At 45.5% G+C, this 25,245-nt stretch overlaps 1 protein-coding gene across 2 annotated transcripts in view; it reads right to left on the bottom strand.

The window, feature by feature from the left end:
- Nucleotides 1-667: 667 nt before the first annotated feature.
- The window catches only part of MME (membrane metalloendopeptidase), a 79,621-nt gene continuing 55,043 nt past the window's right edge, over nt 668-25,245 (bottom strand). For both annotated transcript variants that reach the window (XM_077348635.1, XM_077348634.1), the window contains exons 14-23: nt 24,315-24,413; nt 22,362-22,442; nt 21,262-21,365; nt 18,081-18,139; nt 12,650-12,769; nt 11,525-11,658; nt 9,292-9,357; nt 4,789-4,884; nt 4,284-4,360; nt 668-2,975 (exon numbers count right to left, since the gene is read on the bottom strand). In XM_077348635.1, coding sequence (XP_077204750.1) covers nt 2,876-2,975; nt 4,284-4,360; nt 4,789-4,884; nt 9,292-9,357; nt 11,525-11,658; nt 12,650-12,769; nt 18,081-18,139; nt 21,262-21,365; nt 22,362-22,442; nt 24,315-24,413 — 936 coding nt within the window. In that variant the 3' untranslated portion in view covers nt 668-2,875. The remainder of the gene's footprint in view (nt 2,976-4,283; nt 4,361-4,788; nt 4,885-9,291; nt 9,358-11,524; nt 11,659-12,649; nt 12,770-18,080; nt 18,140-21,261; nt 21,366-22,361; nt 22,443-24,314; nt 24,414-25,245) is intronic.

A 25,245-nucleotide genomic window follows, 5' to 3' on the forward strand; every position in this document is an offset into this window, starting at 1 on the left:
ACACCAAGGAATGCAACAGGGCAGTTAACAGGAAAGTCTTCTTCATTCAACGAGTAGTTAAATTGTGGAATTCCCTGCCAGTGGGCTCAGTGATGACCACAAGCAGGGGTGGCTTTAAAAGGGGGTTAGATAGATTGGAGGACAAAGCGAGCCATCATATCCAGATGCCATAAACCTTTGAATACCAGGGCTAGGAGCCCTTATCTACTATGTCCTGTTTGTGTCCTGTCCAGGGACAACTGGTTGGCTGCCACATGAAACAGAATGGACTAAAGAGTGCATTGGTCTGATCCAGCAGGGCTCTTCTTATGTTCTTACTCAAGTTGAGGAGTTTGGGGAGAGGCATGAAGAAGCTCAACTTCTGATAAAGGGAAGAGATTGCATGGCCTGTTCCCAACAAAGAACCAGATGTCACAGGTTCCAAAAACACACAAATGGCTACTGGAAGCCAACAATTCCATATGCAGGCAGCATTGAACAGGCTCAAGGAGTCATCTACATCCCATTTCAGTAAATAGTCATGAATCATATGTGCACCCCTGAAAGGCAAAGACTCATTGCAAGAGTTGTAGTCAGTACAGTGCCTGTGGTGCAAACTTAAATATGAAAACCTCCTACCAGATGACACATGCATAGAAATGCATAGAAACAAAACCACTCAGTCATCTGAGGTATCGGGTATTTATTTTAGACATCTCAGCATTTTGCAATACTAGAAACAATATGTACCTGACCACCTGAGGAAAGGCATTTTGGATCTGTTGTAGCAGATTAAAAAATATTTTATTAGTAACATAAGTTACTGAAATTTTGAAGTTCATGGTTGTTTTAGAGGAATTGTGAACCCTTCTCGTGTTTGGTATCTACATCCCTTTGTAGAGCTGACCTCTAATTTTCATATCTAAAGTAAGTAAAGAAAGTCTGTTCACCCTATTAGAGGTCTCTGTTTTGAGCATAATTGTGTTGAATAGTTTGTACGCTGATACCCCACTGATATGACCCAAACCATGTCCCTTGAAGTTCAGAATTAAATATAAAAAGTGTCATCTTGTATATTATTACAAATCTGCCCAGCTCCCCAAAAGAGCAAGTTTTGAAAGAAAGCAGGAAAATCTTAGGGGAAAAAAATGTGAAGGGGTCTTTCATTAAAACCATTGTGATTACAAGAAATGCTAAAAACAATTATGTACAGTATCATTTGGACTGAAAAGCAGCAAATAGCAAATTTGGTCACCAGATAATCACGGACGTAAATTACAATTTGTCTTTGGATTGCTCTCATGTTAACAATTGCACATAAAATGAAAAGAAACAGAAGAGGCCTTAGAGTGAGTCTGCAGAGTGTGTGCATCTGGTCCAGGCAGAGGTTCCTTATTTCGTGGATCATGAAGACGGAAGAGAGGGATGTTTTGCTCCACTGCCCGTCCCCCATTAAGACAAAAGCCATAGAAGCGACAAGGAAGAAAGGTTACTTCATGTTTTTTCTCTGTTTCAGCAACATGGCAGTGCAAGGAAGGGTAAGTATATAAGGAAAATGAAAGGGGGGGGGGGAGAAGAGAGATCCAGACCCATATATATGCCCCAACCCCATGTAAGCCACAAGCTTGTGTTGCTGTTGTATCTCTAGTGCAAAACACCATCTGCATTGCAATACTACCTTGATCTTGAGGCCAAGGCTAGCCTGATCTCATCAGATATTGGAAGCTAAGCAGGGTCAGCCCTGGTTAGTACTGGGATGGGAGACCACCAAGGAAATCTAAGCTTGCTGTGCAGAGGAAGGCAATGGCAAACCACCTCTGCTAGTCCCTTGCCTAGAAAACTTTACAGGATTACCATTTATCAGCCCTTGGCTTGACAGCACTTTACATACACACATTACAATACTAGTCTGAACTTTGTTGCTGCCTGTATGCATGTTGTGAAGTGAATGGAAATGGACATCAAGGGACACCAGTTGCTATACATGGCTACTTATCTCACAACTGGACTGGGACCATAGGTTGGAAGGGCCACTGGTAGAGCATCTGGCTGCAGGTTCAATCCCCGGCATCTCCAGTTACAAGGGTCAGATCGTAAGTGGTGTGAATGACCTCTGCCTGAGACCCAGCATGAGCCACTGCCGGCCAGAGTACACTGACCTTGATGGACCAAGGGTCTGCTTCAGCATAAGGCAGCTTCATGGATGTGGCACGATGTGCAGATGTCAAGAAGGTTTTGCGTGCACTGAATTAGGAATGCTCGTAAGTGTTGAATGCTTAGGCCCCAATGGATTACTCTTGGTTCATTCAGTTTCTAAGGCCACCTCTGGAAAAAAAGCATTTGGTAAAGCACATGAACCGTGAGAAGAGATGCTAGAGACCCCAACACTCGGATGTAAACTCTTGACTCGTTCTTATGTTTCCACGTCGAAGGTAACGTCTTCCTTGGCGTTCCTTTCTGTCGGATTAGAAATCCCAGGGCACATTCTCAGGGCCGCAGGTGGTTAAGGCTGTGATGTTCGGGACGCTTCCAGGGAAGCAAGTCCCGTGGAGACCTGTGAGACTTGCTTTCAAGCAGCTGTGGTCGAAGAACGGGGTAAGAACAGAAAACAAAGCCTGCAGGCAACATGATTTTCAGAATTAAACTATAACACCGTTAAGTGCAGGAATGTTAGGTATGCAGTGATTTATAGTTTCCCGAGTTTAGTCAAAAGAATAGTTGGCACTGGCTGTCTCAGTAGTCTTTCCTTCCTTCCTTCCCTCTGGAGGCTGTGGTGCTTTGGTGCTCTCAATCTGCCTCTGTTGTCCCTTCCATGGCATAGCCACGCCCACCACTCACAGAATGTTCCAGATTCCTGGGAAGTTTTGTCCTTTGGGTTGCGCTGTTTGTAGTTCTGTCACCAAACACGGCACTTTTTCTTAGGATCCATGTAGTCTGTGTTGGTGCACTGGAAGGCCTCTGAAAACTCTGGAGTGTTCTGCAACGTTCCCAGGACCCTTTAAAAGAAGACAAGCACGCTTGGGTACCACTCGTTGGCTTTCAAATCCGCACTCGATAGAGGAACAACAGTTGGGTTTTATAGCTTGCTTTTCACTGCCTGAAGGAGTCTCAAGGCAACTGACAATCACCTTCCCTTCCTCTCCCCACCGCAGACACCCTGTGACGTAGGTGGGGCTGAGAGAGTTCTTAAGAGAACTGAAATCTGCAGGGGGTTGGCCTAGATGACCCTGAAGGTCCCTCACGACTCTTATGATTCTATGCTTGGTGAGAACAGCCCTAGGAGAACTGCAACTAGCCCAAGGCTAGCTGCATGTGGAGGAGTGAGAGATCAAATCTGGCTCTCCAGATTAGAAGCTGTCGCTCTTAACCACTACACCATGCTGGCTTGCTTGCATGCATTCATTCCCTCCTGCAGCATTCTTTTATAATCTAGAAAAGCAAAGGAGCCCTTTTGTACACTCTTATGTGTACCCTTATGTGATTGATTTATCTCTTTTTATCTCAACGTTTCACCAGGTCCTGGGTGGTGTACACGAGTTTCCTTCCTCCATTTTATCCTCATGTGGAAGCGATCTCTCCCAAAGCTGGTTTAGTGACAATAATAAAGGTGTGTGTAGCATAGGGGAATGCACTGTGGACTTCTCATGCTGAATGGATGCCAGATTGCTTCAAGGAGAAGCAATGTCCATCACCCTGCCTACCCTATTAAGACTCACTTTACGGCTTTGTGAGAGATGTAGGACTTAAGAGTTGCCAACAAGCTGGGGGGGTGGGGGAAATGTTGAACCCCTTTAATAGAGGCTTAATGTGCGGAAATGAGCAGGTGAATCTTTTCATGGCTGGAAGGGAGACCACATCACTTGGTAAACAGCATCCTATTAAACCTCCCATTAAGACGGTAGAATGTTTCCCCCCAGGTTGTTGTAATAGTACTATGAGAATGAGTCTAAAACACACAAGGAAGCATTTTCGGCTCTGTCTTACGTTCTTATTATAGCAGGGTGGTGTGTATACCACTTGTACTACACTAGAACCAAGCCATGTGGGAGAAGCCTATGGCACATGTCCTTTCCACATCAACGTCAGAAACAAAGGAGCACCCGGAAGCCTTTCTACATTAGCCTAGAATGCCCAGTACTACTGAAGGAGTGCTGGATTTGGGGGATTATCAAAATGGGGCATGTTCAGCACTAGTCCCCCGCCCCCCTACAGCTCAGGATATGTCAGACACAGCACGAACTTTTGTAAGTGTTTTCAGTTTCTCTTTAAATTGGCATGACACTCTTTTCCTTTAAAACACTGACCTGAAATTGCCCGGGCTGTGAGAATCTGTTTTGATCGCATTGACAGCGTATTCCGGCCTGAATGTTCCACACCATACCTTAAAACGAAACCCAAAACGATTACTGTACAAAAGGGGTCATTTCAGAGAAGCGCCTGCTCTCCTGTACTGAAGCCTATGCAAAAACTGCAACACAACCCCACTCCCCAAAACTAGGGAAGAGAAAACACATTTCAGTTCCTGTAAGTTATGAAGTCATTTGTTGGGGGTGGGGGGAAATGCACGTGGCCACATGCAGCTCTGCTTCTCAGACTCCCCCCCCAACCGATGCATTCATGCGCTTAGCTGTGATTAACTTCATGTGACAAGCCACTCTCCTCCTCTCGGCTCTGCCACAAAGGCTGCTTGACTTAGCAATTCTGCCAGTTCATATTAAAAGGAGAAAAACCAGCCTGCTGTTTCCAACTTACTGTGAAATTGTAACTCAAAATAATTTCCAAAGCTTTCAATCAACTGGAGCATAATACCTGGGCAAAGTTCAGGAAAAACAGCTGCTTGTGGCTGAAGTCAAGGCCGGGAAGCAGTTTCTCATTCCCATTCTTCTTCACAAAGTTCTCGTAGGCCTGCCAAAGAAGAAGGAGAAGGGTTAGGGCTTCCCAATGTCCACATCGTCAACCTTGACTCTGCGTGAGAATTGCAGGCATGATGGTGTCTAGCTGGTCTGGCATAGGAAAAACGCAGTAGGAGGCGACAGAGCTAGGCTGCACCAAGGAGACTCAAGTTCAAATCCTCCATCTTGACAAAACTCACTTGGGGACCCTGGGAAAGTCAATATCTCACTTTACAGGATTTTTGTGAGGGAGGGATGAAATTCTGGCAGACTGACCGAAATTCCTTGTGTTATGATACAAAACCTTGTAAATAAACTGCAGGAAACTGATAACCCCCTTGAAATCAACCAACAAAGAAACTCTGGGCACGCACACACAGCAGTTGTGGGGAATCATGCGTCAGATGCAGATTGTGCTCCAGGGATAGAATGTAGCACTCTTCCCCTCCTCCAGATGTCACTTCTCTACATCCCAGCTGACTCTACAGCAGCGGTCCCCAACCTTTTTATCACCGTGGACCGGTCAATGCTTGACAATTTTACTGAGGCCCGGGGGGGGGGGGTTGTCTTTTGCTGAGGGACGTCACCGCCGCCGCATGAGCCCGTGCTCCGCTTGCTTTCCCACCTGACTTCCTGCCGCCCACTGGGGGGCGCTGCCAGAAGCAGCTGCGCAGTGCCACGCCGAGGGGGAGCCCCAGCCATGGCAGCCGCTGGAGAGCACCAAAGGTGAGCCGGCGGCAGAGTGGCAGAGCAGCCCCCAAGGCAGCAGCCGGGGAGGAGGGCGAGGAGGAGCTGTGGCCCGGTATTGACTGATTGACAGACCCGTACCAGTCTCCGGACTGGGGGTTGGGGACAGCTGCTGTACAGTGGCTGCACTGGAAGAACATACAGGCATCCATTGGGCACCTGGCAAGTTCTCCCCAACTGTGCAATTAGCAGCTTGGCTTGAGGCTGAGAAAGCAGTTTGGGAGAGAGTCAACACCCTGCCCTCAGTCTAGATTTGGACTGAGGCTCCCCACGATAGCTATTCACTGATTTTAAAAATACATGCTGGAGATCTGATCACAGACACTCCAGTGTCTTTCATGGTTTGATCCTTGGTCTGTGTGAGCACTAATTGTGAGCCCAGAGTTGCAGGACTACCAAGACCTTGGTATGCCCATGTGGTGCTCCAACAATGGGGTTCAAAAGATGCCCTTGGTGAGCCTAAGACCCATCATGCACGGGGGTTTTAGCGCACATTCGGGGTGGAATGGCGGCGACTAAAATCACCGATAACGCATGGTGAAGGCTGCAACCAGCCGCAGCTTCGGTGCATGTCGCGGAAAAAGCCACGTTCGCGAAACGTGGAAGAAAGCGCAGCTTCCGGGTGACCAGGGCGCAACCAGAAGTGGCGCCGGGATCCCCGCGTGCATAATCGGTTACTATAGGTTTTGCTGCCGTCACGCTCCGCCCCGTGCATAACTGGTGTGCGTCGCATCTTCCCCCTCCGCGTTTTCCATGTGACCCGAATTCGCAGTTTCGGCGGCCGTGCATAATGGGCCTAAGAGATCACAGATGCATAGCGGCATCACAACAGATCCAAGTTACACACTAACGTTGCTAGTGGGTGGGTAAACCCACTGTCATAGGAAAATAACCATTGGGCCTGTTTCATTGTAGGTTGTATCTACCATGTAGAGCAGTGGTCCCCAACCTTTCCGAGGCTGGGGACCGGCAGGGCATCGGGCCGCGCCCCCGCGGGCCGCGCCCGTGCGGGCCACGCCCGCGGATCGGGCCGCGCCCGCTGGCCGCGCCCACGGATCGGGCCACGCCCACGCCGCGCCCGTGGGCCGCGCCCACACCGCGCCCTCGGATCGGGCCGCACCCGAGCCGCGCCCGGGCCGCGCCCACGGGCCGCGCCCGCGGATCGGGCCGAGCGGGCGTGGCCCGCACAGGCGCGGCCCGGCCCTGATTCCCTCTCCCCGCCTCCCGCAGTAAGTTTTTTACTGCGGGGGCGGGGCGGGGAGAGGGAGCCGCGGCCCGGTGCCATGGCCTTTGCGGCCCGGGTAAGGGTAAGCTTTGAAGGGTAAGAAGTGGGATTGACCAGCCCCAGCAATGATGAAATAATAGAAAAATGGCTTTGACTTCCTTTGTCTGCCCGCAGGTTGGGGACCACTGATGTAGAGTCTCTAGGAGAATGTCAGGGGATATTTCTACTCAACCCAGTATGGAGGAAAAGCTGCCCTAGTTCAATATCCATTTGGATCCATTGATAAAAAACTGTTTCCTTTACCCATTAGAATCACCTTATGATGATAAGAGAAATCAAAACAGGGTACAAGGGAAAAGGCAATGTGTCGGATATCTCATGCAGTTATAGTTCATCTCAGTTTACTGGACTTTATGCTGGTGGGAAAACTCTTTAAGAAATTTCAGTGGGAGATAAAAGGGCTCTAATCTCTGTATGGGCTGCAAAAACATCATGACCTTCGCTGGAACACACTTTGTCCTGGACCTTCAGCTAACTTGCCTAAGCGTTCTGTACTTTTTAATTAAGATAAAGTGACTATAGCGGGGAAACACCCAGCTTTTTCCATTACCATATCTGAGAAAGATGCCGAGTACTCACGGTTTCATCAAAACTGTATTTAAATGTCAGAACTTCTCTGCCACATTTTTTTGCAGAGCTAAATGCCCCAAGGAAAATTAGGGAAACAAGCTTGCTGTAAAAACTCCCCATAATTCTTCAATCATATCACAAAACCCCACTAGTTTCCTCACAACACCCCCACCCCCAAATGCTAAGCAGTACAGCATTTTGCCTCTCTTGCAGTCTTTGAGTCATGAACTGGGGAACATTTCAAAAGGAACATTAATATATGGGCTGGGTGGGAAGTGGGTGACGAGACTGAGCCCTTATTGTGACATGACCAAGACTGCGTTGTCCTTTTGTACTGTTCAGGATCCTGCAAATACATTCCAAGCTTTGAAGGGTAAGAAGTGGGATTGACCAGCCCCAGCAATGATGAAATAATAGAAAAATGGCTTTGACTTCCTTTGTCTGCCCCACATTTTCCTAAACAAATAAGGTTCTAGAGCAGGGGTAGTCAACCTGTGGTCCTCCAGATGTCCATGGACTACAATTTCCATGAGCCCTTGCCAGTGTTTGCTGGCAGGGGCTCATGGGAACTGTAGTCCATGAACATCTGGAGGACCACAGGTTGACTACCCCTGTTCTAGAGCATCCCAAGATTTTGCATTCCAGGGGTCAATGAATGGTACACAGGTGTTTACAAAAAGGATTACAATTATTCTTTTGCTGCCTCTTCTAATAAGACAATTGATTCCATGTTCACCTATAGCATTCCATCTACGTTGGGAATAACCACCAACAATTTCCACTTTGCAGCGATATCTGTTGTGACACATATTAAAATTTACCATAGGAAGCATGATGTTGTGAAATGTAATTTTTAAATAAACAGACCCAGCTGGGATCGTCAGGATAGTAAAGAGGCTCAAAGTCATAGGACATTAATCCATGGTCATGTGCAACCAATGAGTCATCTTTGTGTACTACCTGTAACTCACTTTTTCCTGACACGGTGGGGGGGGGGCATCAAATTCTGTCTCAGCAGCACTACAGACTTGCCTGAGCTCAATTCATAACTGGTAGTCCTACTCAAATTGTGTGTGTGTGTTATAAAGCATCAGCTAGCCAAAGCTGACAACTCCATGGGGTTTTCAAGGCAAGAGATACACAGGGATGGACTGCCACTGGTCTCCACACAGTGATCCCGGCTTTTCTTGATGGTCTTCCATCTAAGCCCTAACCAGGCCATTCCGGCTTAGCTCAATGAGATCAAGCTAGCTTGGACCACTGGACAATGCACTCTCCGTGTGCTTTTGCAGCTGGATTTTCCACAAGCCTACAGGGGGTGGTGGGAAGTAAATCTAATAATAATACTACTAATAATAATACTACTAATAATACTATTAATAATACTACTACTAATAATACTACTAATAATAATAATTCCCAGTAACACGAACCAATTTACATTCTGTGGTAAAGGAATGTAAATAATACCCCCTTTTCCAAGATGTATATGCTTGTAGGCTTTCTCCTAGATATTATGTATTTACCAGTAACTTAAGCCCTCTCTTGAATTATGAAACAAAAATTGAGAGGTGAATGGTGCTATCCTGAACAAACTGATACTCTTATTTAATTAATTGAAGGGAATGAGCATAGAAGGGTATAATTCTTCTTAGGAGGCCTGCTCTGCTAAGAAACAGATCCTGTGCAAAAACAGGCTTGTAGTCTTTTGTTTGCCTACAAACTATGACCTTTCAAAACAGCATTTTAATGGATACGTTTCAACAACACCAACACCCATCTGAACTGTGAAGACAGAGAAAAATGGACATTTCTCACCTTGTATGCTTGTCTAATGCCACCATTATCTGCAATGTTCTCTCCAAGGGTATTGATTCCATTCAGCTGCAAAAAAAAAAAAAAAAAAAAAACCTCCAAGAAATAAATGACAATGTCGACTAATTTCCCTGGAGAACAGAACTGTTGCTTCTGAGATGCTCCAATTGTATGGTGTTAAAGTCAAACTGGTCTATGGAGATCATTGTGATATGAAGCTTGTGAAACACTTATTGGTGGACCATGACTTCATTCCTTGTGAGGGGGTTAATGGTACCGTGCTAAGCAGAATCATACCCATCTAAACCCAGAAATGGGTTCTAAAACCACAAACGGGTTTTGAAGGGTCAATTTGTGCTTAGAATTGCAAACATTGCAACTGGTACAAAAGAGGGAAGTCATAAGTCTGCTCAGGTGGTGGGGGTGAGTGGGCGCATGTGGTGAGGTATGTGTGGTCGAAGCTGTCAAGGAATAGAAAGGAAATGGCTAGGAGGCGGGGATAAGAGGCTGAGGTAAAATAGCGTGGAGGGAATGGCACCGGAGGCCGAGAACGAGGTGGTGTAGTGGGGGCGGAGCTGAGTGGCCAGCCCTGACACCATCACACTAACTGGCCTTGCCTTTGCCCACGTGGTGATTGTGAGGGGTCTTAGTGAGATCTGGCATGTGGAGTGGTGGTTTGCTGAGAAAGGGCCAGGGCCAGCAGGGGAAGAGAAAGCCTCTGAGAGGAAAAACTTCTGCTGCTCTGAGAGGAAAGACTTCTCAGCCTCATGAGCAAGTGGAGGAGTGAAGGTAAAACGGGGCACCACAGTTGCATGTCTGGACAGCTGCAGAGCCAGGAGGCAGAGTGAGTGTCAGGACAGGTGGGGCAAGTGCCTTCCCTTCTCCTCAGGCTTGTTCACAGCCTGTGAGGAAAAAGGGGTCACAGGAGCCAGGTTCAGACCCACCCACTTGAGCCAGAACCGTGTCATCTAGGTCACCTGGGGCCAGTTGTTCAATATGGGCCATCTCATAGGGTTGCTATTGCTGTTGCAAATGGGATAGAGGTGAGTGTGCCTCCTCAAGACACTCAGAAGTAGGAATCGGGAAGACAAGAAACAAAGAGACAGAGATGGACCGTAGCCTGCTTCTGCGGCCGTGTGTATGGGGGGAGGGCTGCTGAAAACCTACTTTATTTACTTGCAAGGAAGATGACTCATCTCTTAAAAGGGCTATAGATACGAAAGTTAACTAATTTTTATGGAAGGATAAGATGCCCCCTCCTTTTTTTTGGTATCTCTTGAGGGGGAAAAACTAGTTTTGCTTGTGATTAAATAGATTTACTGGGACTTTTGTGGGTTCCCCAGTAAATAAATGGCTTTTGTTTGCATTTCGACTTAAAATAATATTGGGTTTGCCTGTGTCCTTTATAAAGTTTATATTTCCGGGACCTGGCATTACAATTTATGGCACACATGGCATGACCCCACCAAGTGACATTTATGTCAGAGCTGGCCCTCGGAGCGAATGTTTGGCACCTCTGCTGTAGGGTCTAGGGGCTAGGAAGGAAGTTATAGGACAAAACAAATGTCTAGGGAAGGGGAGAACTCACATGAAACTGCCTTGGACTGGATTAGTCCACCAATCCCTCAGAGTCAGTACTGCCTACTCAGACTAGCTGTGGCTCTTCAGGGTCGCAGACTGAGGTCTTTCACATTGTCTTGCTGGGGGTTGAACCTGGGACATCCTGCATGCAAAGCAGAGGCTCTTCCCCTGAGCCAGAATCCCTTCCAGCCACAGCCCCTCCCTTAGGGGATACAGGAACTAAGAAGTGTGGCAAACCACAAATGGAGGGTTCTGTAAAAACTTGGAAGGAAACACAGAACAATGGGGGATTTTAATGCCTTGGTTGCCCTTCAGAAACGAGACCAAGTGACATGGGATTGAAAAATCTGAGGAGAAATTTTGGTAATGGAGATTCTCTGAAGCTTCTCTGTTTATTTCTTCTGTTCTTGCTGTGGATTCTGACACAGGTATGCCTAGATATGAAAAACATCTAAATGGGAGCTTTGGGGTGGGGGGACATATGTCTTAGGCTCTATGTAAGGAAGCATTCTGGAAGACATCTGTGCACATGTTTAGTGTTAACAGTGTTAGGCTTAATCCAACCATCTCACCTTCCACAAAAAGTGTGGAATGAAATAAAAGCATGGATCTATTAAAATAAAAAAACTACTTATGAAGAGAGAAGGGGACATACATGTTGTCCTCCAGCTAGATCCCATGTGAAGTTTCCATACTGGTACACCATGCACTCAGACTGCTCCTTGAACCTTTTCGCTGAGTCTTCTGTCCACCAGTCCACGAGGTCCCCTTTCGCATTAAAATTTCGACCTGAAATAACACATGTGCTTAAGGTTCATGCGTTGATAGTTAAGAATACATGGCAAATATGAAGGCATTTCATACTGACTTAGGCTACTTTCTATCAGGGTTGCTAAGATGAATTTGCTCCTAGCGTGCTTGTGCAACTTAAGTGTCATTTCAACATTGGACATTTCCAATTTTGAATAAACACATTAGTTTAGAGTAACGATACTTCAGCGAATATCCCAGGTGGGTAAAGTAAGTCTTAGCCATTCTCAGCTCCACATTCTGCTATATCACAATAGACCGTGACGTCAGATTACAGGAACCTTTTAAAACAAAAAATAAACTTTATCCCCATCTAGCTGTTTGATGGTTTCAGGGAAAGACACCTTCGGGCCATTCACAGTGAAGTTGCAAGGAGACTTATATCCTTCCAACTTCACTGGAATTTAGAAGGACATGACTCTGCTTAGGATTGTACTGCTAACACACTCCAGGCACTCTCTTCAAGCTTAGAAGTAGGAAGTACGGGCATCTAGTGACTCTCCCCCATCTCTTGATCCAAGCACATAAGTTGGCCAGAACTAAAGTGTGTTGGCATCTTTACCCTCCTTGAAGGATGCAGGAGGAGAGAAAGGTATCTGGCACCACTGATGCTTCAGTCAGCTCCTGCCAGACCAGGAAGCTAGAGCTGGTTTTGCAAGGATATTTTATCTGGCTGATGAAACCACTTCCTGGGTCGTCTCACAGTACCATGACTTCAATTTAACGAGTATTTCCAAAGAGGCAGAGGAGTGGTGACTCACCCTGCATTGGCACTTCCAAGGGAAATGCACCCACTTCCTGTGGTTCCTCAGTCTATAGGGAATTTATTACATCATCATTTCCCCACGGCTTTTATGCACGTACAAAATCGACGCTGAATACAAATGTTAAAAGCAAGAGTCTCTGCGCATGCATGCCCACTCATCGCAGCTACAATAATACCAAGGGTGAAACCTTAGCTCTGCCTTACCGTTGTCATCGAAGCCGTGGGTGATTTCGTGGCCGATGACCATGCCGATGCCGCCGAAATTCAAGGATTTAGACTGTGATGCACTAAAGAAAGGCGGCTGCAAAATACCTGCAGGGAAGACTGCAAAAGAGAGAGGATGGCACGGGAAGTACTTCAGTATTTGGTACGCTTGCCATGCCATAAAACAAATGGTCACAGTAAACATCTTATTTGTTTATTTAACTTCAATACTGCCCTCCCAGTGAGCCGGGTGAGGGCAGTGTGCATCGTTTTGTATATACAACTAAGTAAAGGTAAAGGTATCCCCTGTGCAAGCACTGAGTCATGTCTGACCCTTGGGGTGACGCCCTCTGGTGTTTTCATGGCAGACTCAATACGGGGTGGTTTGCCAGTGCCTTCCCCAGTCATTACCGTTTACCCCCCAGCAAGCTGGGTACTCATTTTACCAACCTCGGAAGGATGGAAGGCTGAGTCGACCTTGAGCCGGCTGCTGGGATTGAACTCCCAACCTCATGGGCAAAGCTTTCAGGCGGCTGCCTTACCACTCTGCGCCACAAGAGGCTCTTAAATACAACTATCAATAGTTAAAATGATTAATTAAAAACTAAGTTTGACATCAGTTTGTCAGCAGTTTAAAATAATATCGACATCAAGAGTCCTGGTTTTGTATGCCTCCAGTTCACCCGGAACTAGATTGCAGTCAGAGGGGGTTTTTTGTAGGAAGGGCCCAATAGATGTTATTTGTCTCACTGGCCCCAACCAAAAGCCTGGCGGAAGAGCTCCCCCTTGCAGGCCCTGTGGAACTGCGTGCACAGCTCAGTTCAGCACGTGAAACCTATGCCTCCATCCTAACCCACTGTCCCAATTTCTCAGGCCTTGTCCAGATACACAGAGCAGTACTGGATGTACTTCAGTGTGGTACAATGGCAAGGTATGGCTGGGTTTGTTGGCCTTGTCTAGATTGCCAGTTTTGTGGGCAAGGCTCATGCAATCAGCCTGGTCCAGATGGTCACAGCATGCGCGCTCACTCCTGCAGCATGGCATGATGCCACACTGTAGCATTCCTATGTTACTCTGTATGTTCGGTCAAGTCAGTTTCCAAAGGTCATTCTCCTGACTTTTCACCTGCACACAGCAACTCCTCATGTCTGTATTTCCTGGGTGAGGCTCTCTTTTTCCTCTTTGGCCATTCTCCTCCACAGTTCCAGGTTTCCTCCATCCTTCTCCTTTGCTTCTGTGTCTTCTACTCATCTGCCCCTCCTCCTCCTGCCTTTCAGCCCTGCTCCTTTCTGGAGCTCCTGTTGCCCTTCAGTTCCCATGAGTCTCTATTAAAGCTTCAGCCTCAAACATCCATGTTTCGGAAAACTGGACCACTGGCACTTCTCCACTTTCAGAGGAGCAGATCTAAATGTTACAATGCTTAGCCAGCCTGACCTATGCTTAAAGTCATGCTGACCATAAGTAGTATTGTGGCCTACCAGAAATTTGGCTATATTCCAATTGGCTGCATATGTTTGTGTTGTGTGTGGGTGTTGTGTAACGCAGCAAACAAAGGCATCCATCTATTAAAATTTCATCTCGTATTAACACTTTCCTTGCACATTTCGCAAACAGTCTGCTGCAATGGGCAAGCCCAGAACAAGCCAGGAAAAGAACAAGACAAGAGAGTTCTGTTCAGGAGTCAAGCTATGGGGGGTTGAGTTTGGTCGCTGACTCCCTCTACTGCACACGGGGTTGGGAAGCACACACAAATAAACCCATGACACCCCAGGCTGAGCCTGCTTTTCAATCTGATGAATTGCTTCACTTGGTTTCAAAGTCCTCACAATGGCAAAACATGGAGATGATAACCACTTTAAATAAATGTGACTCTACAGACTATGGTATTTATTTAAAGCTCTCTCTCTCACACACACACACAAACACACGCATGCACATACACACACAAATGCACATGCACACACTCTGCAATACTTATTTCATTTACCAAAAACTGAGCAATCTCTGGCAATGTGAGACTTCAGAACTATTCCTAAGGGGGAGATCCTTCCTGATCAGCAAAAACATTTGCCTGTATCAATGAAGAAATACAGTTATGGCCAGGGGAATTGTAAGTCTTTTCCTGTCTGCCCATTTAAAGCTTGCCAGGAAAAGAATCCAAATGTCCTAAATTCTTACCATTCAAGCATGACCACAGTAAGCACATGCAATCTTCCTAGCTAGTTTCTTCGTTTAGCCTTGGCTGTGCATCATCCTGTTATTGTTATTGTTATTATAGAATCTGTTGGCTCTGGAAGCGACTTGATGACCCTTGCATACTGTTGGGGACCCCCGTCCACCCAATTTCCTTTCTTTTCATCCTGGTTCTGGTTATTTCAGCAAAGGATCTCTTTCAGCTCATACAGGCAGAGTTGATCCACGGTAGAATGAATAAATGAGTCTGTATGAAGAAGCTAACCTCTGATGGACCATGTCTGTACTACGCTATAGACTTATATTGCTGTAATAATTCCTCCTCTTCCCTGGGGATATTGGGGAAGAAGTTAAGTTCTCTTAGCACCATCTTACCCAACTGTATTTCCTAGGATCTTTCAGGAGAAGCTGTAACAGTTTGAAGCCAGCACAGGTTTGTGCTATTGATACCGCCTTTGCTTCCCCTGCTGCCGCAAAGACAACCATGTCTAATGCTTTGCATTGCTGTTTGGTGGCGTGTCTCCAAACGTTAATACCTTAGGAGGAGAACCACAACAGCAGCCACAACACTATGGAGCAGGGGCAGTCAAACTGCGGCCCTCCAGATGTCCATGGACTACAATTCCCAGGAGCCCCCTGCCAGCGAATGCTGGAAGGGGCTCATGGGAATTGTAGTCCATGAAAATCCGGAGGACCACAGGTTGACTACCCCTGCTCTAGAGAATGGCAGGCAAACTTGCTTTATCTATGAGCGAATGCTGGCAGGGGGCTCCTGGGAATTGTAGTCCATGGACATCTGGAGGGCCGCAGTTTGACTACCCCTGCTATGGAGCAATAGCATCCATCTCAGCCAGAAGAGAGGTGCTTGTTCAGGGTGAACTCTATTTTCAGCGATGTTAATAAATGGCGAAACACCACCCCAGAATACAGTTTCAAGCTGCCACTTTTCTGAAGAGGCCGCTGAAGAGATTACTCATGTAGAAAAGTGACATCATTTTTACGGCAGCATAAATGGGAGTTAAGCAGATGCTACCGCAAACTGGTTCTTACCCAGGTTGACTGAGGGCTTAGCTTAATATCAGAGACAACAATGCAAAAACCAAAATAGTTGAATGCTGAAAAAAAATTGAAAGGGCAATAAGACATTTAATTTTATCACATCACGTTTCAGAGCATAAAATGAAGACTTTTTTTTTTTTTTTGCCAGGGACATAGACTGTAGTTTTGTTTTGTTATGCCCTGCGTTTGGAAATTACTTCTAAGAACGTGGGCGGCTTCTACTTAGCTGGCACTAGTTCTACTACTCATTATTCCTGAGATTGTAAACAAAGATATGCTACCAAGTCTAAACTCCTGGAGAGGATGATAGCAGTGAGATTTGCAACTTTCTGCTTTCAAAGGTTGCCAACGGCTTGTGAGATCTCCTTCTTCTCTTGAGTTTTAGAAGACTGCTTCCAGAAAGAAGTTCTGCTATACATCAGAAAATCTATGCATGTGAACAAACTGGCTCATGGGCTTGTGGCTTATTGCATCTGTAGGCAGTGTTACATTTTCAAATGAAAAATAACAGGTCTACCCAGAAGTCACATGAATGGTTTTCATTCTCTGATGAATGTCTGTCTCTGTGCAGGAGATATAGTTAGTCCAAAGAAAAGAATAACTTTCTGCATGTATTCCTCTATATTTGTTACAACACCTGTTACGACACCTATGTGAAGCTCAAATCACTTGTTGGGTTGGATGCAGCCAGAATTTTCAGTCAATCTCACCTACAGTCTCTGTATCAGAAAGTTTTTTTTCCTTCATGCAAGTCCCATTATTCTTAGCATAGCCTTTCTGTGGGCAAAGGGGACCACTCCTTCTCTTTTGCAGCAGTGGAAAACATGGTAGGATCCAACCAGTTAGACGGAGTTCTGTGATTTTAATTATTATTATTTCTCTATTACAATATTTTATCCTGTCTTCACATGGCTCATGGTGGCTCTTTCTCCCATGCCTTTACTTAACTGGGAGAAGACTGGGGGGAGACTGCAAGGGAGTGAGGGACTTTACTCAAAGAGACTTTTCACTGGCAGTCTTCAAGCAAAGGTTGGATACACACCTTTGTTGGATGCTTTAGGATGCTTTGGGCTGATCCTGCGTTGAGCAGGGGGTTGGACTAGATTATTATTATATTATTATTATATTTATATTTATACCCCGCCTCCCCCCGAAGGCTCGATGGCCTGTATGGCCCCTTCCAACTCTAGGATTCTATGATTCTATGATTCTACTCAGCTTGGGCTGGCTGGGGGTGGAAATTGGAGGTGAAAATGCTCAGCAGACACTTTCTCCTCTGGTCAGATGCTGCTCTTTCAGGATTGCTTTGGGTTAAAAATGAACCTGATTGGAAAGAACCACAGACATTTTCGATAACATGCAGTCTGAACCTGAGCCCCAGCTCAGTCTCTTTTGATTAAGTGAAGAAACGTTCAATGACTGTTCATTGCTAAGCTCACAAGTAATGATACTGCTATGATTCCTCATGCAAAGGATTATTTAAGCTATCATTTTCCCTAAGGAGAGATTAACCGGGACTTTTCTACTCCTCTAGAAAGGCTTCAAAGGATGCACTCCTACAGTTCTTCGATTGCAGTGATTGTGAGAATCCAAACCTGAGATGGTATCTCCTCTAGGTTAGTTAGCCTGACATCAAAGAGCACAAATTGCTTCTAAGTTCCTTTCCCGAATCTCTTTTACACCTTGCCGAATCTGTCAAGTTGAGAGGTTCACAGTATTCAGTGGAAGCCAGAATGATCGGATGTTTACTCTTCACAAGGGGATCAGCATTACACTCTTGTCACAGGAGCAAACACCAAAGAAGCCATATACCAGAAAACTAGTTTGAAGCCTCATACAAGGGCTGCATCATGTTGCAGGCTAAGAGCATGATTCGGCAAAATGAACCGGTCTGGCAGTGCCATGCCAGGGACAGTAGCAAATTGTTAATATGCAGAGCAAGAGCAAAAAGGTAGATAAATCCCTGGAAATTAGGAGGTGGAACTTGAGGAAAGTGGGATTTGGGGAGAGGACCACCCTTGGGAGAGTGCCCTAGAACCCACCCTCCAGCCATTTTCTCCAGAATTGCCTCTGTCATCTGATGGTCAATTGTAGTTCTGAGAGATCACCAGACCCCCACTTTCAAGTTGGTAATCTTACCCTGCTATTTGCCAGTGTTTCTTAAAGGAGCATAGCTTACCAATCTGATTCCTGTTTGCTGAATAAAAGGCATTGACTACAGCTGCTCCGCTTATCCACCTATGGAAAATTCAAGAGACAGGCATTAAGGGTAGTCCGTGGGAGGGGAAAACTCTGATCGGACATATTGTTACTTTTGTGCTCAAGTCCCACTGTAGCAAAGAGGCTCTGGCGGGCGAGCACTCTATGCTCTTTGACAGCTAGATGTCAACTTGATTTAATTGGTGATTTTTCCCTTAAGAAAAAACAACAACAGATAGACAAGGATGGGTAAAAAAAAAATGGAGGAAGGGCAAAGTTAAATTATTGCAAGGGATTCTACAGTCATCTGGACACAATAGTTGCTTGAGCTGCTTGCTTGATTCAACTTAAGCTTCACTGGCCTCTTTCTTCAGTGTGCCTTGTGTAGACTGTGACCTGGATCTCATGTATTGATCTGGGAGGGATTGGCAGGATAGCCCTTTCATGAATGGTTGAATAAGATGGCCTCTGGTCCTTTCCATGTGTTGCTTATTGTGTCATGTCCTAATGTGGTAGGTGAACCTCTGATGAGAACCTTGTTTATTGCGCTGCATGTTCCTACTGGTTTTGCCATTGATTTCTTTAGGGAGTGTAGTGGAATACATGTGAACCAAAGTGGTAGACGTGGGTTATAAAGTTTAGTGGTCAAGCATGTCCTTTGCGTGTATCAGGTGCCAGGTTCAATCTGCACTCCCCCTAATGAACATGGGCTCAGGCTGCACATGCATGAAAGGTCCTCAAGAAGCTACAAAGGTCCTCAAGAAGCTACAGGAAGCTACAAAGACTAGCCAGCCTCAAACTTTAACTCAAAATAAGGATGCTCCTTCCATCAAAGTGTGTAAGGGGGTCCAAGGACATCTAATGACTTTAATATGGAACTGCAGATCTAACCGATAAAAACATGACACACATAAACATATTACGTTGCCTGTCAGATCCATCATGAAGACTCATTTGTTCATTGGTGCCATGTTTTTATATTCCTGTTCCCTTCTTCCTTTGCTGTTTCTGCTGATGGGGAAAGAGACAGTGAGGAAGAGGAAAGTTGCTAAAGACACTCAGCAGAAAAGCATGGTATCACATGGAAGGCTCTCACTGGACCTCCCAGTTAAGGGATGGCTGCTTTGCATGAGGGGTGAAAGAGAAGGCTCTCTACAGATCAGTTTCAATGATCATGAAATTCGCAATTAGTTGCTCTGAGTACAAATCTCTCTAGCTCATGATGTTCACCTGCCTTGTGCCATTAATGTCATTTGCTTGAAAAGTTTTAAATACCGCACTTGCCTAACTTAAGTTGTTAGATAACATCTGTTTTTTGTCTTCCTCTTCAATTCTGGTTGTTCCTCCAGCGGGGCTAAACAAACACTCCAAAGGGTGATATCTGAAGCTCTAGAGCAGGGGTAGTCAACCTGTGGTCCTCCAGATGTCAATGAACTACAGTTCCCATGAGCCTCTGCCAGCAAATGCTGGCAGGGGCTCATGGAAATTGTAGTCCATGAAAATCCGGAGGACCATAGGTTGACTACCCCTGCTCTAGAGAATGGCAGGCAAGCTTGCTTTATCTATGAGCCAATTTCAAAATCTTTATTTTAGAATAAGGGGGTTTTGTAGCATTTGGTGATAGAGCTTGGTTATGATGAGGCATTTAGACAGATTCATGGGAGATAGTTTTATCAGTGGCTACAAGCCATGGCGACTAAAGGGAACTTCTACAGTCAGAGGCAATCGAGCTCTGAATCCCAGGGCCAGGAGGCAACTTCAGGGGAAGGCTTCAGCCTCTAAACGCCTCTTGTTGGCTACAGAGGAATTGGTTGGCCACAGTGTGAGAAAGGATGCTGCACTAGATGGACCAGATGACCCAGCAGGGCTCTTCATATGTTCTTATGGTATGGGGTCTTCCCCCCATTATTGCCCTGGTATCATCTCTTGCAGGCACAGAATCTGCATATTTTTGTGATTCCCGTAAGTTTGCTGTTGTTTCACATTTAGAATACATGCAAAGAGGCGTTGGATGCATTTTATGATGCTGCAATTTATTTCACCAATTATTATTGATAATAATGGTGCTTAGGCTGATAATTCCTATCGCTGAAACTGTAAACATATCTGTTTGTTGGGCATACAATGTGACTCTGACCTGGGTCAGTGCTCTTCCGATCTTTGCACAGACAGCGGCTCAATGGCTAAATTGCTGTTGGCCAAATGATTGCCTAACCCTAGCTCAGTTATCACCTGACCCAGCTTTATATGATAAAAATGTTTCCCTGGTAGTAAGAACAGGCACTCTGAACAGAAGTCATTCTGTTCATGATTATTTGAAGTCAGCCTATGGCACCTAACTCAGTATTCTATCTCCAGTTCAGATTTGTCGGTAAACAGCGTTCACAGATTAGCAGCTGGCCGTCACTTGGTTACCTGGGAATCATGATCAGCATTGACAACAATTAACACTGGCGCCGAAAACATGCTGTCCCTATGTGCTTGTAAGCACGCAATGCTGTACTTAATTGCCAGATGGAGGACCACGGCGGCCAGTTGGAGGAAAGCAGGTATAGAAAGGAAGCAGAAAGGCAGTGCGGAATGACGATACTGTGAAAAACTTCTGGTCATTTAAACCAGGGGTAGTCAACCTGTGGTCCTCCAGATGTCCATGGACTACAATTCCCATGAGCCCCTGCCAGCTGGCAGGGGCTCATGGGAATTGTAGTCCATGGACATCTGGAGGACCACAGGTTGACTACCCCTGGTTTAAACCACTGCAAAGTGTTCATCTTTCTTGGCCCTGATCAACTGGTTCCACTTTTTTTTTAGTGAGAATAGTGGAGAAACACAAGAACATAATGAGGTGTTTCACTTCCTGATCCCTGATTTAGCAAGAAAAGAAGCCAAGACTCCCAAGCCTTCCCCAACACTGTTTTAAAATCAGCAGGCCGGGTGGAGAGCGAAAATTGCTCTTACAGCATGAAGGTGCTGTTGCTATGGGCCAGCAAGCAAGCAACACAGTTCCTAACTGCAAGATGGAAAGGTGTGGCACTCTCCTGTATCCTTACACCACTGAGCACGGCAGGAAAGCTTAATTTGTGGCAGGATGGAAAATATCCAATGGGAGGCATTATAAAAAAGGGAACGAGAGTCACAAATTATGCAGTTGAAGTACATACTCTTCCTTGTCCACCTTCTCTCTGAGCTTCTTCAGCCTTTGCTTCTGGTCAAACACTAAATTTTGAATTATGTTCTCGAAATATTCATTTTCTTTGTAGTTCAGCTTAAAGGGGAAAAAACAGGAAGACGTGTCAATTGGTATAGAAATATAGCATGGCACACTGGACTTAACCTGCAAAGTATCCACTAGAGATCCCCATTAAGCCATGACTATGTTGGGTGATGAGCCTCTTGTGGTGCAGAGTGGTAAGGCAGAAGACATGCAGTCTGAAAGCTCTGCCCATGAGGCTGGGAGTTCAATCCCAGCAGCCGGCTCAAGGTTGACTCAGCCTTCCATCCTTCCGAGGTCGGTAAAATGAGTACCCAGCTTGCTGGGGGGTAAACGGTCATGACTGGGGAAGGCACTGGCAAACCACCCCGTATTGAGTCTGCCATGAAAACGCTAGAGGGCGTCACCCTAAGGGTCAGACATGACTCGGTGCTTGCACAGGGGATACCTTTACCTATACTGGGTGATCCTGGGGAGACTTTTATTTCTTTTATTACATTTACATCCCATCTTTCTTATATAAGATGTAAGGTAGCATCCATCATGTCCCCAGATCTCCCACCCAGCAATGACCAGACCACTACCTACTTAGTTTGGGCAAGAGAGCTGTGCCATGTACCTTTCAACCATATTCTTGGACTTTTTCTAATCCATGTCCTACATTGCTGGGTCACTGCTAGATTTAAATGGGGAAACGCCCTATGCACTGGTATGAGCTCATGGATAAAGTGAAGGTGAAACAGAAAGCCCCGATTTGAACTTGGGAGGAGAGGAGAATGATGAAAGTGGCTTTGGGTCCGCATGATGGAAAAAGTAAAGATATAAATAAATGAAATACACAAATAATAATATAGCTAAAGAGGATGGGCTGCTAAAAAGGTAGCTAGCTGGGTGCCTGCAAAGGAGGGAAGGAAGCAGGGAAAGGTGAAAGTGCTGGGCATAACTTTCCATGCGCATGCACATTTCTTTGTGGATTGTTCCCTGTTTTTTGCTGTCACTTAGGCAAGCTCTTTCCATAAATGGTTTAGAAGACGTCCCATGTGTACTTACATCTTTGTATTCATTATTCAGCTTATTATTGTCTGTCATGATCTCATCGGGGTAGCCAATCCTTTCTGTAATGGCTACAGCCTAAAAATAAATTGTGCAATTGAGCAGAAAGTCAAGACACCCAGTTGGCCATAATTTGCCCTAAACACATGCATTTTCAAACTGCTTGTCCAGATTTCCTAGAATAGATCTTTTCAAAGTGAATACTTCTGTGAAACCGACACTTGGTCCTGGATGCCAATTTCAACAGTTTATTATAGGCAGTGTGACACTGAAGACTCCCCTGACAATGCTGCTTGATACTTCCAATGTAAAAGTGCCACGGCCAATTTATCAGGCATCAGGGCAAGCAGGCCACAGCAGGAGGGCCCTGAGGTTGGTTTGATTGGATGGGGGATGAGGTTTGGAGAGCAGGAGGCAACCAGGGGAGCTCAGACGGCAAGGGGAAATTTGGCACAGCAGTGCAAGCACCGCGGGGAATGAAGAAAGCAACATTTCCCCCCACCCCCATGTCCTTCTCACATGTATTTAATTCTAGCATCTATAGCTGGCAGTCAATCAGGAAAGCTAAGCCCCTTCCCCCTTAAGCAACAGGGCTCTCTGTGTGGCCTTAATAAGGAAAAGGCAAGCTACCTGATAGAAAGTGAAACTGTAGAGTGAGAGAGGGGCAATATTGCAATAACAAGAGAAATACACACAAGCAAAAGGAAATTATTTAGGAGATTCACTATAGGCTCTTTAGATGCAAAATGTGTTTAAGGTTTATATTAATTATGATAATTCCCATAATTATTGTCATTAAAAATAAAAGGAATGCCAAGTTTACTTTCTACAATCTCTAGGACTATTCCTGCAAGCAATGCCTTTGGTTGCTACTTCTACGCACAGATATAAGAAAGCTCTGAGAACCTGATACTTCCCATCTTTGTTCATATGTTTGACCCTGAAGCCATATAAAGTCCCTTCATTTTTTTCATCCTGGAAACGCCAGAAATATCACCTTCAGCTCTGTGAATGGCTTTCATCGTAAGGAACAAGCTGATGCCAGCTGGAATGAGCAGTGCTGGGGCTAGGTGGGCCTGTGGCTGTAAATGCCTCATACAGAACTGGACCATTAATCTGTCTCACTTAGTCATTGTTGTACTGATTGTCAGCAGCTTTCCAAGAGCCCAAAGATTCTCAGCCATCTGAGATATATTTTAAATTAAAACATCGAGGCTTGAATCGGAGGGCTTGTACCTGCAAAATATGGTCCTTCCTCCCAAAACCTTTTAAAGCTACACAACCCAAGACATCATCAAGGAGAAAAATGATGGACTGTCTCCATCCTTTTAAGTCAGAAAATCCTTCCTAGACAACCTACAGCATTTTACAACCCTCCTAGAGGAAAGCAGCCATGCATCAACAAATGTACGCTCAAAACTACTTGTGGTCCTCACTACTTCAGCCAATGAAAAGTCTAAAAAGCTGAACACCACGAACAGTATTGGGTGGATGCTGTACAGGTTTTCTTTACAAAATAACTGTTATGTTAAGATCTGCCATTCTTGGTGGGTTTGGGAGATAGTGTCAGACTTTAATTAAGTCCCTTTTTCAGCTCCATTCAATTGTATTTCTGTTATTAGCCACAAGTTAATACATCGTATTACCTTACAAATAATTTAAAAAGAGATGCCCATCCCCTAGATCAGGGGTAGTCAACCTGTGGTCCTCCAGATGTTCATGGACTACAATTCCCATGAGCCCCTGCCAGCATTTGCTGGCAGGGGCTCATGGGAATTGTAGTCCATGGACATCTGGAGGACCACAGGTTGACTACCCTGCCCTAGATTACAGTGGACAAGAAGCAAGCCCTCCAAATTTACTTGCCATGGCAGCCATTATGACAACAGTTCAGCCTTCATAAAGACTGCCTTCAAAGGCCAAATCCATTCTTAAGGCATTTCTGCTTACCTTCTCTTCTGCTCTCTTTTTGGTTTCCGCATCCATCCAGCTCAAGTCATCCAGTGTTTTTATGAAAACCTCACGGATTTGTGTAATCATATCTTGCACCTGGGCATAGACAGTACAATGTGACTCAGTCATTCGGTTTGGGTCACAGGTCTCATTTTGGTACCTTAGCTTCCAGGTGCCACGGAATGAGATATTTTCATGTAAACGGGAGACTAAAGATGCTGACAAAACTGTTCAGCCATGGCAAAATCATAGTTACCTACCTGAAAGGTTATGAAAATAATTACCATTATTTAAAACATTTCTATACCTTGAAAAAAACTATGCTAAAGCGACAGGTTATCTATGTAAGACCAACAAAGATTTATTCAAGGTGTGAACTTGAAAGTTCACGCCTTGAATAAATCTTTGTGGGTCTTAAAGGTGCTACTGGACTCTGATTTTATTGTGCTAATTCAGACCAACATGGCTACTCATTTGAGGATATCTATGTGACAGAGTTACAATGATTTTACTACCAGTCTCATGGTTTCTACCAAAGAATCCTGGAAAGTGAAGACTGGTGAAGATTCTGAGAACTGGAGGCTTGTGGCTTCACAGAATTAGTTTGCAGGGTTCATTGGCGAAAGGGACTGTGTTCATGTATGCAGCCTTTGCAGCTGGTGTCCTCTTACGCGTATGTGTAAAGGTAAAGATATCCCCTGTGCAAGCACCAAGTCATGTCTGACCCTTGGGGTGATGCCCTCCAGCGTTTTCATGGCAGACTCAATACGGGGTGGTTTGCCAGTGCCTTCCCCAGTCATTACCGTTTACCCCCCAGCAAGCTGGGTACTCATTTTACCGACCTCGGAAGGATGGAAGGCTGAGTCAACCTTGAGCTGGCTGCTGGGATTGAACTCCCAGCCTCATGGGCAAAGCTTTCAGACTGCAT

Source organism: Paroedura picta, chromosome 8 (assembly GCF_049243985.1).
Source record: "Paroedura picta isolate Pp20150507F chromosome 8, Ppicta_v3.0, whole genome shotgun sequence".
Classification (NCBI taxonomy): Eukaryota; Metazoa; Chordata; class Lepidosauria; order Squamata; family Gekkonidae; genus Paroedura; species Paroedura picta.